This window comes from Stenella coeruleoalba, assembly GCF_951394435.1.
Source record: "Stenella coeruleoalba genome assembly, chromosome: 4".
Classification (NCBI taxonomy): Eukaryota; Metazoa; Chordata; class Mammalia; order Artiodactyla; family Delphinidae; genus Stenella; species Stenella coeruleoalba.
This window is the reverse complement of record NC_137149.1, coordinates 143,531,903-143,547,747: the sequence shown is the minus strand read 5'-3', so window position 1 is coordinate 143,547,747 and position 15,845 is coordinate 143,531,903. Positions and strand designations below refer to the sequence as shown.

Sequence of the window (15,845 nt, the reverse complement as noted above, 5' to 3'; positions counted from 1 at the left end):
AACTCTTCAAAGACAAAGATCTGGTTTTTATGCAAATGATTCCAGAAGTGTTTTTGAAGTCAAAAATAAGATTGATGGTATGCATAACATTGTCTGTAATATATTTTTCTGTATATTTTAGGATATTTTTTCCGAAGTGCTTGCTGTACGAAGAAAAGTGTTCAGAGGAAGCGCTAAACATTTTACTTATCAAATGCTGAGAATTATTAGCAGGGAGTTAATATATAACTGAAATGTAGCAAGGTAGATCAAATGTCACTTTGAATAAAGTTCACATCATCCTTAACCAGCACTTTCAAAAGCCAAATAATTCTATTGTGACTTTGAAAAGTTCTCTTACAAAAATGTGCTATTTTCTCCTGCTTTTATTTTTCCAGATTTAAGTTTTTTTGTTTGCTTAATAATATTCTCTCAAATGCATTGAGAGAATGTTTATCTCTTAACCCACCATCCATAGGACTGACTACCAGCAGTGTACAGTGCCAGAAGCTGATAATGCATAAATACTCAAGAACTATCAAGAAGGTTTTAAGGAAGAATTTTTCAATTATAATTTAAGATATATTTTATTATTACTCTAAATTCTAAGGTGTCATTAATATTAATTAATACCTCCACATACGTGATCTTTTGTTCTTTAAAAATCTTTTGAAGAGAACAGAGAGGATATTACTAAGCCCATGTTTTAAAGTAAAAACTAATTAAATTAAATTGCTTGCTTGTAAGTCATGTGACTAGACAATGTTACATCTGGTCTAGAATTCAGGAATTCTGGCTTTCAGACTCAGGATTTACCCACAATATTACGCATATAAAAAAAAGATCCTAAAAAAAAAAGATCCTTGGGATACCTGTAAGAAATTAATTAACAAAATAGCAAAATTATAATAAAATATATGCTTTATTATGTGTCTGACTTATCATAAGACTGAATCAAGGGGAAAGACATTCATTAGGAGTGAGCTCATTTGTTTTGCAAATGATACGCAACAGTTTATTGCTGGGAAGGGGATTTTGAAATTATGGAACAAATACCACCTAAATATAAATGATACTTTGTTTCTATATGCCCTAAAATACTTCAAGATACAACATTTAGAAAACATGGGTCCAGAAAGCAGATTATCATGATGGAAAAGCAAATGTGCACTCAATTCTGCCTGGTTTGCAAATTAATTCCATCTACTGGTAGCCTCCCACTACTGCCTTTCACTAATGGAATAAACACATTGTGGGGAGGAAAAACAATGTTCTCTGTATACTCCTAGGTTCTTGGTTGAGACACTCTGTCATAAAGACAGATTAACAAGAGAAAAACAAACAGAAGTTTAATAATATGTGTGTCTCTTGTATACATAAAAAGATACCCAGGAAAGCTGAGTTACTCCCCCAAATGACCCAAGCCACCACCTTAAATATTTCCAGCTACAGACAAAAGGTCCTGGGCAGGAGGAAAGCCCGTGTTGGGAGGTTACCAGAAAAACCATAGTGAACAAGGGTCAGGTTTCAGCCATTGCCTTCTCCATTGGTAAAGAGTCTCTAGAAATTTAGAATCGTCCTTCTCTTCCTTGTACAGAGAGGAAAACACCCTCACAAATGGAGATTTCCCTTATAAATGTAAATGTTGCTTACAAAAGGGTGACTTCTACTCAATTTTCAGAGCTTCACCTATGTCTGCTATTTCAAAAAAAACCAGCTTATAATAATCAATATGCCAAAGAGACATATTTTGGGGTGACAAATCCTGATTCCCTTAAGTCCTGCCTTTGGAACTACCGGTAGAAGTTTTATAACCCAGAAGTTGAGCTACTCCAGCTTACCGAAACACTCTCCTAGTCCAGAAAATTGGTAAATTCAGTTAAACTGTTGCGTCTCATTTCAGAAGGCCTTGATGCAGATGGGCTCCCAAAGTTAGGCCTATATTATTCAAGAAACCAGGTATTTAGTAAAAGGAATTTCTATAGAAATAAAAGAAAAACAAAGGTTAACGTTTGGAGTGAATTAGAAACCAGTTTCCGATTCACAGCCAGTCAAAAAGATTTCTAGATATCAGGGTCCAAGCATCCTTTGCAATTTGGATGTTTCTGATGATGTAATTGGGTGTTCAGCGAAACTTTCTGAGTGGCCACAAAGCAGCAGGCACAAAGAACACCTGAGAGAACCATTAAAGAATGATCAGTGTTTCAAACAAAAGTCATACACATTACAATCGGCCTCATCAGTTCATCCAGTCCCACGTTATTAATTCCTGAATTCATTTTCCCCATAAGTTCTGGAAATTCTTACCCAGTTCATCTTTATAATCTTCAAGTTATCAGAAACTTGTGTTTGCCAGAGTGGTTTCCATGAATCTCCTTGAAGATGAAGCACTTTTGCAGGAACATTTTTTGCAAGAGCATCAGAGTATAATAATAACTATAAATGACAAAAGACTTAAAAATTGTCATGGTTAAAAATTTAATGAGAGTTCATTACAATGCAGTTGACAAGGAAATTGTTCATTTCCATTACGTATAACACTAAGATAATAGCTGGAATTATAAATGATTAACATTATACCAGCACATATCAGAATTTTAGGTATTTCACATAACTTCTGAAACACTTATATTCAAATACAACATAAAGAAGGCTTAGGGGTCCTCCCTGGTGGCGCTGTGGTTGAGAGTCCGCCTGCCGATGCAGGGGACGCTCGGGTTCGTGCCCCGGCCCGGGAGGATCCCACATGCCGCGAAGCGGCTGGGCCCGTGAGCCATGGCTGCTGAGCCTGCGCGTCCGGAGCCTTTGCTCCGCAGCGGGAAAGGCCACGGCAGTGAGAGGCCCACATACCGCAAAAAAAAAAAAAAAAAAAAAAAAAAAGAAGGCTTAGCATTTCTTCTCTTTTGACAATGCATCTCATTTAATTTAACATATCAAATAAACCTGATTAGTTTAATATCTCTCTTTTATAAGGAAAAAGAACAAAGTTTTTGAGATGTTACAGAGTCCCTTTGGAAAATCTCAAAGTTACTTCCAGGTCAAAAGGACTTCATTTAGAATTTGATTTTCAGAAGTTTGTTAAGAACATCAAAAGATTTGGACACTTGACTAAATAAGAGTCAGGGATCATTATGAAACAATACTTTATCTATTTAACCAATGTAACAATAAAAGATTTCAAAGACAAATACAGAAGGTTACATAGTTGTAAGCAAATTTTAGCTCTTTTAATAATGAGAAGATTTAAATTTCTTAAGTAATCAAAGACATGATTAAGACAACATAAAGCTTAGGAAAGTATTTTTTTTTTTTTTTTCGTACATGGGCCTCTCACTGTTGTGGCCTCTCCCGTTGTGGAGCACAGGCTCCGGACGGGATGCGCAGGCTCAGCGGCCATGGCTCACGGGCCCAGCCACTCCGTGGCATGTGGGATCCTCCTGGACCGGGGCACGAACCCGTGTCCCCTGCATCGGCAGGCGGACTCTCAACCACTGCACCACCAGGGAAGCCCAGGAAATTATTTTGATAAAACACAGAATCTTTTCTTTCTAAGCAGATTACTTAAAGGGTAAAGAAAAACTTTTCAGACTCTTATTAAAGCAGACAATAGTCCAATATAACTTTACCTTTATAGAACTTGTAAGAAAATTAAGTTCCAGTTTTACCTAAGTACACTATTGATATTAAAGCTTAATTTTAAAACCCTTATAATAATTCAATTTCTGCCAGCTTGATTACACAAGGTAACTCTACAAATGTCTATATTTAGTTTGTCCTTCATTTTCCTCTTTCCTGTTCTAAAATAACCAGCTTTACTTTAGGAAAAAAATCACTTTCATTTCCCTCAACAAAGATGCACTTTTGTACTTCATGCCTTTTCTAACCAAAAAAAGGAAAAAACAAAAAACGCCAAACAACCCCCCCAGAACACATCCTACCTTCTTTGCATAGAGTTATTTCTCTCACTATTTCTAATAATTTTAATTACATATATTAATTGGAATTCTTAACCCTTAGAAACCTTAATTTCTAGTGAAAACTAAGAAATACACAATGTGAACTTGTTACCGAGTCCAAGCTCGCCCGGCTTGCTGCACAACAGGCCGGTAAATTGGGAGATGAGGTGCTGACGTGAGGAATACAGCTTTATTCAGAAAGCTGGCAGACCAAGAAGAGGGCAGACTAAACTCTCAAAATAACCATCTTATCGGGGTTTCGATGCCAGTTTCTTTTACAGCACAGAGAGGCGGAGGAGATGAGGAAGTAAAGTAAAAAGGCCGTAAGTTTGGCAAATATCCCCTGGAATGGCCAGCCTCGCGGAGGGGAGGTGTTAAATTCTTCTTTCTTGCAGCCATCCACAGATGGACAGAGTCGGGATGTTTCCCTGAACAAAGGCACTTTGGTTTAACATTCAGGCAGAGGGGCAGGGTTCCCCGAGGCAGGCCATTATGCATAGACAGTATCCTTTTAGTGAACAAAAGCAGAGGAAAGCAAAGGTTAAAGGAGAAGAAACAGATCCAACATGGAGTCTGATTTGGCTCCTCCCTGTTACAAACTGTGTATTACACCAACATTCTGAAGACTGGCAAATTTATGAATATATTTAATAATTTATAGAAGCACGTGCCCTTTTTAAATATTACAGTCTTTCAATGTGGCCAAGACATGTTTAATAACAAACCCAAATATCTTTAGTTCCTCTGTAATAAGAAGACAGAAGTAGGTAAACCTGGGCTTCCTGGTGGCACAGTGGTTGAGAGTCCGCCTGGCGATGCAGGGGACACGGGTTCGTGCCCTGGTCCGGGAGGATCCCACATTCCGCGGAGCGGTTGGGCCCGTGAGCCATGGCCACTGAGCCTGTGCATCCGGAACCTGTGCTCCTCAACGGGAGAGGCCACAGCAGTGAGAGGCCCGCGGACCGCAAAAAAAAGAAAAAAAGTAGGTAAACCTATGTTCAGTAATTAATGTTCAATATATAATCTTATTTAGAAATGATCTAGATATTCAATGAATTTCCATTATTTAACTTAACAAAACTAACAGTGGAAGTTACCAAAAGATTTGGGAAACTTTTTAAGTAGACACACCATAAAATATAATTGTAGGTGAAAAGTTCACCGTAAAATTCTTATCCCAGTTGCATCTATCTAAATCACTTCTTAACAATTGTGTTTAGACTACACTTGAAAACTTCATGAGACATCAGATGAAGTTAGCCATCACGTCAAGCTATTTTTCTTGCTGACAGATTTTATAACAGAGGTAACAAATTTTAATAGCAAACCCAGATTGAATAACTCTGAAGACATACCTATTTCAATTAAATAAACAAACTTCAACTAGCTTTTATACCAAAGATTGTCCCAGATCACATGAACTTGAGAAACATTTGGATTAATTCCATATTTCTGAGAGTTTTAGAATACCCAATCCTTGCAAGTGCTTGTCCTTCAACTCAACTAAACAGAGCTCTTTTACAAATTAATTTTGGCAATACCATCCAGAGGTAGAAAAATAAGACAAATACAACATACATATATAGACACACATAAACATACTGACAGATGCAAACAGAGACATAACTATTGTTTCTAAAATTTTAGTTATGAGTCAAGTACAATAGCACAACGTTTATAAAAGAATAGTTGGATTCAAATTTTGTTTTGGCAGTTGAAATAAGTTAAATTCACCTACTTATATGGCTAAAGCTTTTTACTAATATTTACGAAGAGGACATTTAAGATGTTTTTATTAGCGCAATTTCCAAATAGTTCATTTTTCTCTTTCTAATCAGAAACATCTCCCTAAAGTTTGCATTTCAAAGAATGGCTCTTGGGTCCTAGAGAAGATGGGAGTAGAAAATCTACATCACAAAGACACAACTGTTTAGGGGTATATTTGCGTATTATCAGATCTAGAGTGATTACTATTGAAATGTTTTCTTCTTAAGTGCAGAACAGTTCTATTTCCAATGTCCTGATCTTTGGCAATACCTGTAAGCATTTTGAGATGAATTGGCAAGGTTTTGAGATTGGTAAGGGTAGGTGGATGTGGAATTGCTCCTAGAGCTGCGATTCTGGTTTTGTAGAGATTGGCAAGACAAAAGCATTTGTTTCCAAATCCTCAAAGCTGGAGAGCTGTAGACTACATGATGTCAAAAGGCTGATCAGCCCATATAACTATATTCTCTTTAATCTTTAAAGTTTTAGTTTATTCTTTATCAAATCAGGGAGATTTCTAACTAAGATGTAAATCAAAAGATTTCTGTGTTCTGGAACTTCAGAGTCTGATGTAGTATACCTTTCAAAAATCTGTATGAAGCATTCAACAAAGGCTTTCTTTCTAAGGGCACAAATCAAAGTGGGACCAATTCCCTTTAGAGGGAAAAACCTCTACTATTGTTTTTGTCAGCCCCTGAATATCAGCCTTCAGCTGATATTTTTAGGAAGGCCTAGGAAAAATTCCAGTCATCTGTGTTCTCTGTGTGAGGGGGGGGGGGCCCAGGGGGCTGTTTGGCTTATCTGATGAAGTATAGTATCATGGGAGGAAAGATCAGCCTCTAGCAGCCAATCAAGGTCCCTATGAGTGGGAGTTATGAATTACCAAGAATCTTTTAGCACCTCTCTAAATTTTGTAGAAACTTCTAAAAGTGGAGGCAAAAAGAGCTTTGTAATTTCACCTTTTTAAGGCAGTCCCTAAGACTAACCACAATACTCTTTCATGGCCTTTTTTCAACTTTGTCTTCCCATATAGGAACCAATAAAACAATTGTTTTAGATGAAAGCACTCTGTTTTCTCAAAGATAGAAGGTTTTCTAACTCACAGGATCCATCATCTGGCCATTGACCACCAGGATCTTATATTCATCTCAATGGTCACTCAAACCACTAAGGCTTTTTAGGACTTAAACATGGACACAAGAGGCAACCCAGAAGAGAGTGCAAAAGATGCGGTCCTCACAAGATCCAGAAAGTTTACACCCAAAGTTCGCCCAAGAAAGCAAAGATCTTTGTTGCCACAGGTGGTAAGAATGGTGTGGTGAAAACAGTGTCTCTGGTTTCCCACAAATATGTGAGACACCTTCAGTCACAGGCCCAATACTCTGTGACACTGGGCAGATTCTCCTGGAAAGGGACATTTCCGGCAGTAATGAGACAGTGAGAGAACAGAGATCCCTTATGTACCAGGACTTCTCCTGACAAACTCCTGAGAGAGCACACAAGTTGGGACAAAGAGATTGCTACTCCTTGGGTCCTCAGCCTGTTTGACTGATGCTTGCCCAGACATGCATCCTTCAGGTGGCAGAGCCCAGACGGACTATTCTCACTGATCACAAAGCCACACTCTGAAGATATAGAATGAGATGAAAGGAAAACCCGTTACACCTATGATTCCCCTCCTACGACAAACGACACAAAAGACAAAGACAAAAGAAAACAATGACCATCTCTGGGAGAAAATGGATCAATAGAAAACAAGAGCACTGGAAACAAATTTTTACCAAAGTTACTATACCCAAGGAACTAATTCACACAAATATTGTCTCTCGATGGTGTAAATTTGGGATGAAAGGAAAAAGAAAATTTTACCTTCCTCTTGAAACTGAGTGGGACCCTGTGGGGCTCCTGGGCACAAAAGTATTTCTGTGTCCCCCGTTTCGTATTTGTAGGAAATGGGCTTCTTTCAGCCTCCATGACCTTCCCTGAGTTCCAAAGGGCAGGTTCAAACAGTTGCTAATTAGGGAAGGGAGGGGATGCAGAGACAAGGGAGGAGCAGTTAAGAAACAATAATGCAAACTTTGGGTAGGGTCCTGGTTCCTCCTCTAGGAATACACATAAAAATATCTTTGAGCTCTTCTGCAGAACTGAAAACCCCACCAAATGGAAGATGTTAACTGCCTGATGAAGCATTCTTCCTTCCGGAGAGAAGGTCATAGTTTGATAAACCCAAGAACAACAAAAGCCCATCATGGGGCTTCCCTGGTGGTGCAGTGGTTGGGAGTCCACCTACCGATGCAATGGACACGGGTTCGTGCCGCGGTCCAGGAAGATCCCACATGCCGCGGAGCGGCTGGGCCCGTGAGCCATGGCTGCTGAGCCTGCGCGTCCGGAGCCTGTGCCCCGCAACGGGAGAGGTCGCAACAGTGAGAGGCCCGCGTACAGAAAAAAAAAAAAAAGCCCATCATGAAACCACTTGATGCCAGATGACCTCTGGATTGAAGGAATGCAGGCACTGCCCCTTGATTCTCAAACTCCTCACAAGCCCCCTCAGGTTGGAACACACAGTTTTGAGGGCATTGGCCTGCTCTGGCCCCCTCTGCTTGGGAAAGCAATAAAGTTATTCTTCTCTACTTCACCCAAAACTCTGTCTCAGATCCAATTTGGTGCCAGTGTACAGAGGACGGATTTCGGCTCCACTGTCTTGACTGGGCTCTACAGAGTGAGATCGAGGAGATCTGACTTTGGTAAGAATTCTTACCCTTCGTCGGCTTCTGCTCGCTTTCTAGGGTCCTGGCTGTGGCCTTCAGAGAGAATATGGTGTCTCAGAAAGTCCTTACATATGTTGCCAAACTGTAGGAGAGAAAAAATAATTTTTCCTTTACTTTTCTAGTTTCTTGGCTGAGATGCCCCTATAATAAAAAGACAGATTAACAGTAAAAACAAAACAAACATAAGTTTAATAACATGTATACCTACTGTAAACATAGGAGAGACCCAGGAAAAAGAACTTCCTGAAATGGCCCAAGTCATCACCTTAAATATCATCTACAACTAAAGACAAAAGATGTTGGGGGGGGCTTCCCTGGTGGTGCAGTGGTTGAGAATCTGCCTGCCAATGCAGGGGACACGGGTTCGAGCCCTGGTCCGGGAGGATCCCACATGCCGCGGAGCAACTAGGCCCGTGAGCCACGGCTACTGAGCGTGCGCGTCTGGAGCCTGTGCTCCGCAACGGGGGGCTGCGCACCGCGATGAAGAGTGGCCCCCGCTCGCCGCAACTGGAGAAAGCCCTTGCACAGAAACGAAGACCCAACACAGCAAAAATAAATAAATAAATAAGTAAGTAAATAAAAAGATGTTGGGGGACACAGGGGGAGAGAGGAAGCCAGTTATGAAAGGTTACCTGGAAAAGCATAGTAAACTAGGGCAAAGTTGTTATGCAGATTTTAGTCATAGCCTGCTCCATTGAGCAAACGTTTCTAGAGTCATCCTTTTCTTCCTGGTTCAGAGAGGGAAATACCTTACAAATGGAGATTTCCCTTAAAATGCAAATGTCTCTTACAAAAGGGTAACTTCTAGTCAGTTTTCAGAGCTTCAACTGCTTGCTCTTACTTAAAAACAACCAGGTTAAAATAATCAATATGCAAAAGAGGCATATTTTGTGGTGACAAGTTCTGCTTCCCTTCAACCCAAACGGGGCTCTTAGGGAATAGCCTGGTGAGTTATATGATTGATTCCTCAGTTCTTTGCTTCTTAAAAATATGCGTAAATGACAATCTCAGTCTCCTCTCTCTCCCTCCCTCCCTCCCATCTTGAGCTTTCACTAAAGTTTCTGAAATTTAAATATAAAATACTTAAAATTTATTATAATAAATTTATTTATTATAACACATTTATTGAAATGTGTTATCATGCGGATAGCCTCCTAATGCAACTAACAAAAACGTCAGTCACTGGTCAAATCTTACACGATGCACAAATTTAATAGTTCATATTCCTCTGATTTCTAGCTGTCAAACACACAAAACACAAAGTAAGTTTTTTCCTAAGTTTATATCAAAGTACAAGGAGAAAAGTAAAGCCCTATTTTATTCTATTCTATTCTAAGTAACCTTTGTAGTCTATCTCTTACTATTAAAAAAATACATCATACACAAAGAAGTTTGTGTGTGTGAACATATCTGTCATCTATGGATGAGTAACGAATCAACTTACTAGTGTAAAACTATGATTATTTATTATTTCTCATGACTCTAGGTCTTCTGATGATCCCACCTAGATTCACATAAACAGCTGTCTTCAGCTGAAGGGTTATTAGGGGCTGGACTCAGCTGGGATATCTGGTACAGCTGGCCCTTCACTCCATGTGATTTCTTATGCTTCAGGAAGCTAGTCCAAGCCTCTTCAAGTGGTAGCAGCAATAGTCCAAAAGAACAAGCTCCAATGTGTACATTTACATCAATCTTCTGCTTGCCATGTGTTTGCTGATGTCCCATTGGCCAAAGCAAAATCACCTGGCCAAGCCCAGTGTCAAAATGTGAGGGGACAATCAACACATGACAGTATAGCTACCAGGAGGCATTGTTCATTGAGGGCCACTCGGGTGACCACGTACTACAGTGGGAAAAAAGTTACTACTTTGTTTTTGTTTGTTTGTTTGTTTGTTTTGTTTTGTTCTTTGGCGGTCCGCGGGCCTCTCACTGCTGTGGCCTCTCCCATTGCGGAGCACAGGCTCCGGACGCGCAGGCTCAGCGTCCATGGCTCACGGGCCTAGCCGCTCCGCGGCATGTGGGATCTTCCCGGACCGGGGCACGAACCCGTGTCCCCTGTATCAGCAGGCAGACTCTCAACCACTGTGCCACCAGGGAAGCCCCAAAATTACTACTTTGATATAAACAACTTGTGTGTTTAGACAAAATTATTCTAGAGAGTATAACCAAATTATCTGAATGCTTTTATAGTGGGGTAGATGTCATTCAGGTCGGGAAAAAACCCTATTTTACTACTTTATAACGATATTTATAATAAAAATAAGTAGCAAGAGCTTTACAAAGGAAACAGAGTCCTTTTGTTTAGAAGGAGGAGAGTATAATTATCACTGAGCACTCACTAGGTACTTGGTACTCTATCAGGTGGCCTATATGTGTTCTCATTTAATTTAATCTGACGAGACACTAATTTTTTATTAAATAGAGTTAATGCAAAGTATGATCTTGAATGCTCACTTATTAAATATTGTGCTTAACTATTTCTTCATTTTGACTAATATTCTGAAGACATAATTTCTACATAAAACGAACGGTTTTATTAACAGTCTTTGGAACATTCACGGTTTTGCCTTATAAACCAGTTAGGATTGGTTCACTTTTGAGTAACAAAGACCAGAAATAACAGTGGCTTCAACAAGACAGGGGTTAATCCCTTTCTCACAGAGAAACCTGGATTTAGGCGGTGCAGGGGTGAGCTTTCCTGCTCTGAAGCTTCAGGTACTCAGGCTCTTTCCAGCCTATCACTCCCATCCCTACAGTATATCTTTGGACACATGACCACACTTTGCTCCAAGGGAAGCTGGGAAGTGCTGTCCTAGGCTTTTTTCCTTTGTGTCTATTCACTCTGACTAAAGTCAAAGCAGAATGGATAGCAGGAGTCAAAGGCAGTCTTGGCTTCACCTTATATGCAAGGCATGCTCCATCCCTGGGGTCAGAGATATAATCCTTAATGGTACACTTAGACGATTTCTCTGAGTAGTGCTAATTTACCTATAAGAGGATAAGCACACTTATCCTTAACACCATATTCTAACCATCACCTTCCGTGATTTGGAGAAAGTTGATGCACTTTTTTTTTTTAAGTTGATGCATTTGTAACTACAGAACTAGCTGAACTGTTAAAATAGGCAGTCACTGTGACTCATTGAAATTCACATGAAGAGGCAAGGTGTCAGGTGGAAAGTCAGTCTGTCAAACAGTAACTCAGGGGATGAGAATGCATTAAGAAAATGGGGGAGGGTGAGTAATCAGCAGGGGAAGTTGGCTTGTAAAGCAAAGGGCTGCCTTAAATTTGTGTATTATGAAGGAGATATTTTTTAAAAAAAGAAAGAGGAAATTTTCTAGTAAATTAAAACTAAGGGAAGATGTTATTACTCTACCTTTGAGGTAAAGGCGGTTCATTGGTTTTTCGATATTCATTTTCCATTGACTAAATTACTGCATGATTTATTAACTTTTCTCACTACTTTTCCTATGTATCTCTTCGGAAACTCGTACTAACTTGTACACGTTGGGCTCCCCTTGACACTAATCCAGGTCTAGCTCAGCGGCAGCATTCTTTCTAGGCATCCAGGATATACCCATGCCACCAAAGGAGAGTGGCTGGCACTGACCCAGGCCACTCAAGGGCCTACCTCAGGGAGGAAAGCCGAAGATTCTGAGGGTTAAGACAGACCATCTCTTCAAGGAGTATCAGCCACAAATTATAGCTGTAGCCCTTTCCCAATTCATCTTAGCTATTTCTAGAATTTCTTAGGTAAATTTGATTTATTCAATACACTTTATTGGATCAAAATAGGTTTACCATGGGAACTAATTTACTCAAACTTTATCCATAGCATTATGAACACTGAATACTGATCTCTGTCTAAATAACATCACTTGGCCAGTTAGCAACATAGCTGCACCCCTGAATAAAGGAAATTTACCTGCTGACTCCTGATACATGCAATGACTGATTCTAAAGGAAACGCTTAGTTCCTACACTAAATCTCAGTTCTTCTGCCAACTACAATGACTGAAAGTCTTGTACATTTATCCAAAGCAGCCCTGCCACACTCCCTGCTACGCTGATCGTTACAAATTAGAGCTCTGCAGCTTCCCTGTGGGCATCCTGTTGGAATATATAGATTTCCTATCGAGCTGCTAGGGCTTCACTTCAGGTTTGCAGAGGAGCCAATTTAAGCAGATTGGAGCAATATATGCAGTCCTGCTGCACAGTCAGCACTGGAGCTGTCTTATCAGAATGAATACGAAGAGGAAGGAGGCACACCCTCTGTCACACAGTGAACAGTTTGACCTGGCAGAGAGCATGCAGGCCAGGGAGGTTACTACGTTACCTTCCCATTCTAACTCTGACTTTTCTCATCTATAGAATTGGGGGATAACACCTAACTTTCACGGTGACATGAATTAGAGATAATACATGTGAAATACCTACCATACTATCTGAGATGCAATACCTCTCAGTTTTTATTATCATAAAAACTGAAAGAGGGCTGCCCTGGTGGCACAGTGGTTGGGAGTCCGCCTGCCGATGCAGGGGACACGGGTTCGTGCCCCGGTCCGGGAAGATCCCACATGCCACGGAGCGGCTGGGCCTGTGAGCCATGGCCGCTGAGCCTGCGCGTCCGGAGCCTGTGCTCCGCCACGGGAGAGGCCACAACAGTGAGAGGCCCGCGTACCGCAAAAAAAAACACAAAAACTGAAAGAAACTTGGTTTAGAAAATGTAGAAAATCAAGTATTTTTCTTTAACACTAATATTCAAAATTGAGTCCTGTTAAGACCTTTAATGATTCTAATATTATTGTGCCCTCTTGTCTAATTAAAAGTAACGACAATAATTAGCATCAATATGAGTTTTAGGAAATTTAATAAATTTCTGGTTTTTCCATTAGGATTACCTTTTTTCTTTTCAAGAAATGTCAATATTCAAAATCTTTTGCCTGAAACACATTTTTAATTTGCCTTAGGATAATCCAGCACTATTTAAAATATACTTTAATCACGTTAACTCAGAAATGTCCATTCTTCTCTGATCTTTATGCTAATGATTTCAAAAAGAGCCTTGAGATCTTTATTAATAAGAAAAACTGAGATATTGGCTAAGTAGAAAACAAAATGTAAATGTCTATATTGAATATATTGGGTGATCCTCTTGGAGCCCTGAGGCAAATATTAACTTTTTATAACATGCATATTAAATCAAAATGTGTCTAAAAGCAGAATGGCATAGCGTAAAGGGGTCAGGCTTAGAAGTGGAGGACCCATGTAGGATTTATTCGTTCATTCAGAAAACATTTATGAAGTCTTACCTTATGCCAAACAATATAAATATTGTGGTGAGCATGACTGTGTTGTCCTGTGGAGAAGATAGGCAGTATAAACAAAATTATGAAGAGTTAAAAAAGAAAAATAAGATGTACTGTGGACTCATGACAGATAAACCAAAACTATTGTAAGAAATCAAGGACATGTTTTGAAGAAGTACCTTCTAAACTAAGACCTGAATGTTCAGAAATGCTAAAGTGTGGGCTAGGGGAGGGGGCGGTAGATGCGACAGAATGGGGAAGTAAATGTTTCTTCTATAGAAGCGTGTTTCATAAGGAAGTGACATGAATATGTTGGCTTTTTAAACCATGTTTCTAGCTACAGAATGGAGCATAGGTCAGAGGGCAGTAAGGATGGATGTATGAAGATCCATTAGGAGCCCCTTGCAATGGGACAGGTAGGGTATAAGCCAGGTGACAGGCATGGCGATGAAGAAAGATAGGCTGCTTTGCAAGGCTAGAATTAACAACTTTATAAACAAGGGCTTGATATTTCATCCATTAAGATGGAGAGAGAACAACAGCCAAATATGATGTCCAGATCCAAGACTGAGGAGCTGAGTAATAGGAATGCAATTTACTAACCCAGACAACACAGAAGAATAGAAAGATTGGGGTTGAAGATTATAATAGACCTTAAAAATACCCAAAGGAAGATGTCTGGTAGGCAGGTATACGGGTTTGGATTTCTGTTCAGGAGTCTGGGCTGAGAAAAAGTCTTAAAAAGTGCTTAACAAAATACATAGCACATAGTAAACATGCAATAAGAGTCAGCTATATTTGTTAGTAATAGTATTATGAGTAATATCGTATCAGTGCTTAGAAATGTAACCATTACCCAACACAGAAAGGACTCTAAGAGAACTAAAGCCAATCAGACATTAAAAAGTCACTTTATTCATTCTGAAATGGTGGTAAATTTACACCCAATGAAAATATAAACATAATCCAATTTTGTAATAAAGAAAAATCCTATACTCATGCCTCGTGAGGGAGCAGCCTAGTCAAGCTTTCCATTAATTGCTTAACCTCTGATAACATACATTTCTCCCCTGTAATTAATGAATTGTTTTTCAGAGTTTTCCAGGCTTTAGCTTAAACCTCTTTCAGTAATGGAGAGTGATGTCATCAACATGGCAGAGCAAGAGTTTCCCGCCATCTTCCCCTCGAAGAACACTGATTTCGGCACTCACCTTAAGACAAGAGAGCCTTTGTGGAAGTCCAGGAGTCCAACACAGAAATTCCAGCACACTGTTAGAGAAAAATAAATCCAAAATTAGATGCCTGGAGTGGGGTAAGAGGACCAGTTTCACTTTACACTCCCTCAAGGCAGCATTATCCTGACACCAAAGCCGGATAAGGACACTACCAAAAAGAAGGAAACTGGAGACAATTATTCCTAATAGATATAGATTAAAAATTTTCAACAAAATTCTAGCAAACAGAACTCAACAGCACATTAAAAGGATCATATGCCATGATCAAGTGGGATTTATCCCTGAGATACAAGGATAGTTCAACATCTACAGATTAATCGATGTAATATACCACATTAATAAGTGAAAGATACAAATGATATGATCACCTCCTTATAGGCAGAAAAATAATTTATAAAATTCAACATCCTTTCATGATAAATACTCTCAACAAATTGGGTTGAAGGAATATACCTTAACATCATAAAGGCCATGTATGAAAATCTCACAGCTAACAACATACTCAGTGGTTAAAAGTTGAAATCTTTTCCTCTAAGATCAGGAACAAGACAAGGAAGCCCACTCTCACACTCTTATTTAACATAGTACTGGAAGCTCTGGGCAGAGCAATTAGTCAAAAAAAAAAAAAAAAAAAAAGACATCCAAATCAGAATGGAAGAAGTAAAATTGTCTCTGTTTGCAGATGACATCATTTATATGTAGAAAACTCTAAAGATTCCACCAAACAACTGTTGGAGCTAATACTGGCATACTTGGGAGATATTGTGTGTTCAGTTCCAGACAACTACAATAAAGTGAATATCCAATGAAACAAGTAACACAATTTTGGGGGG

At 39.4% G+C, this 15,845-nt stretch overlaps 1 protein-coding gene across 1 annotated transcript in view; it reads right to left on the bottom strand.

Annotated features, from left to right (window-relative positions):
- Positions 1–462: 462 nt before the first annotated feature.
- The window catches only part of LOC307185554 (uncharacterized protein), a gene marked incomplete at its 5' end in the record, with an annotated part of 91,635 nt that continues 76,252 nt past the window's right edge, over positions 463–15,845 (bottom strand). Inside the window, 5 exons of the mRNA XM_079919850.1 lie at positions 463–2,415; positions 7,569–7,712; positions 8,458–8,549; positions 13,781–13,827; positions 14,989–15,046. Of these exons, the coding sequence (XP_079775976.1) occupies positions 13,782–13,827; positions 14,989–15,046 (104 nt within the window). The 3' untranslated portion in view covers positions 463–2,415; positions 7,569–7,712; positions 8,458–8,549; position 13,781. The remainder of the gene's footprint in view (positions 2,416–7,568; positions 7,713–8,457; positions 8,550–13,780; positions 13,828–14,988; positions 15,047–15,845) is intronic.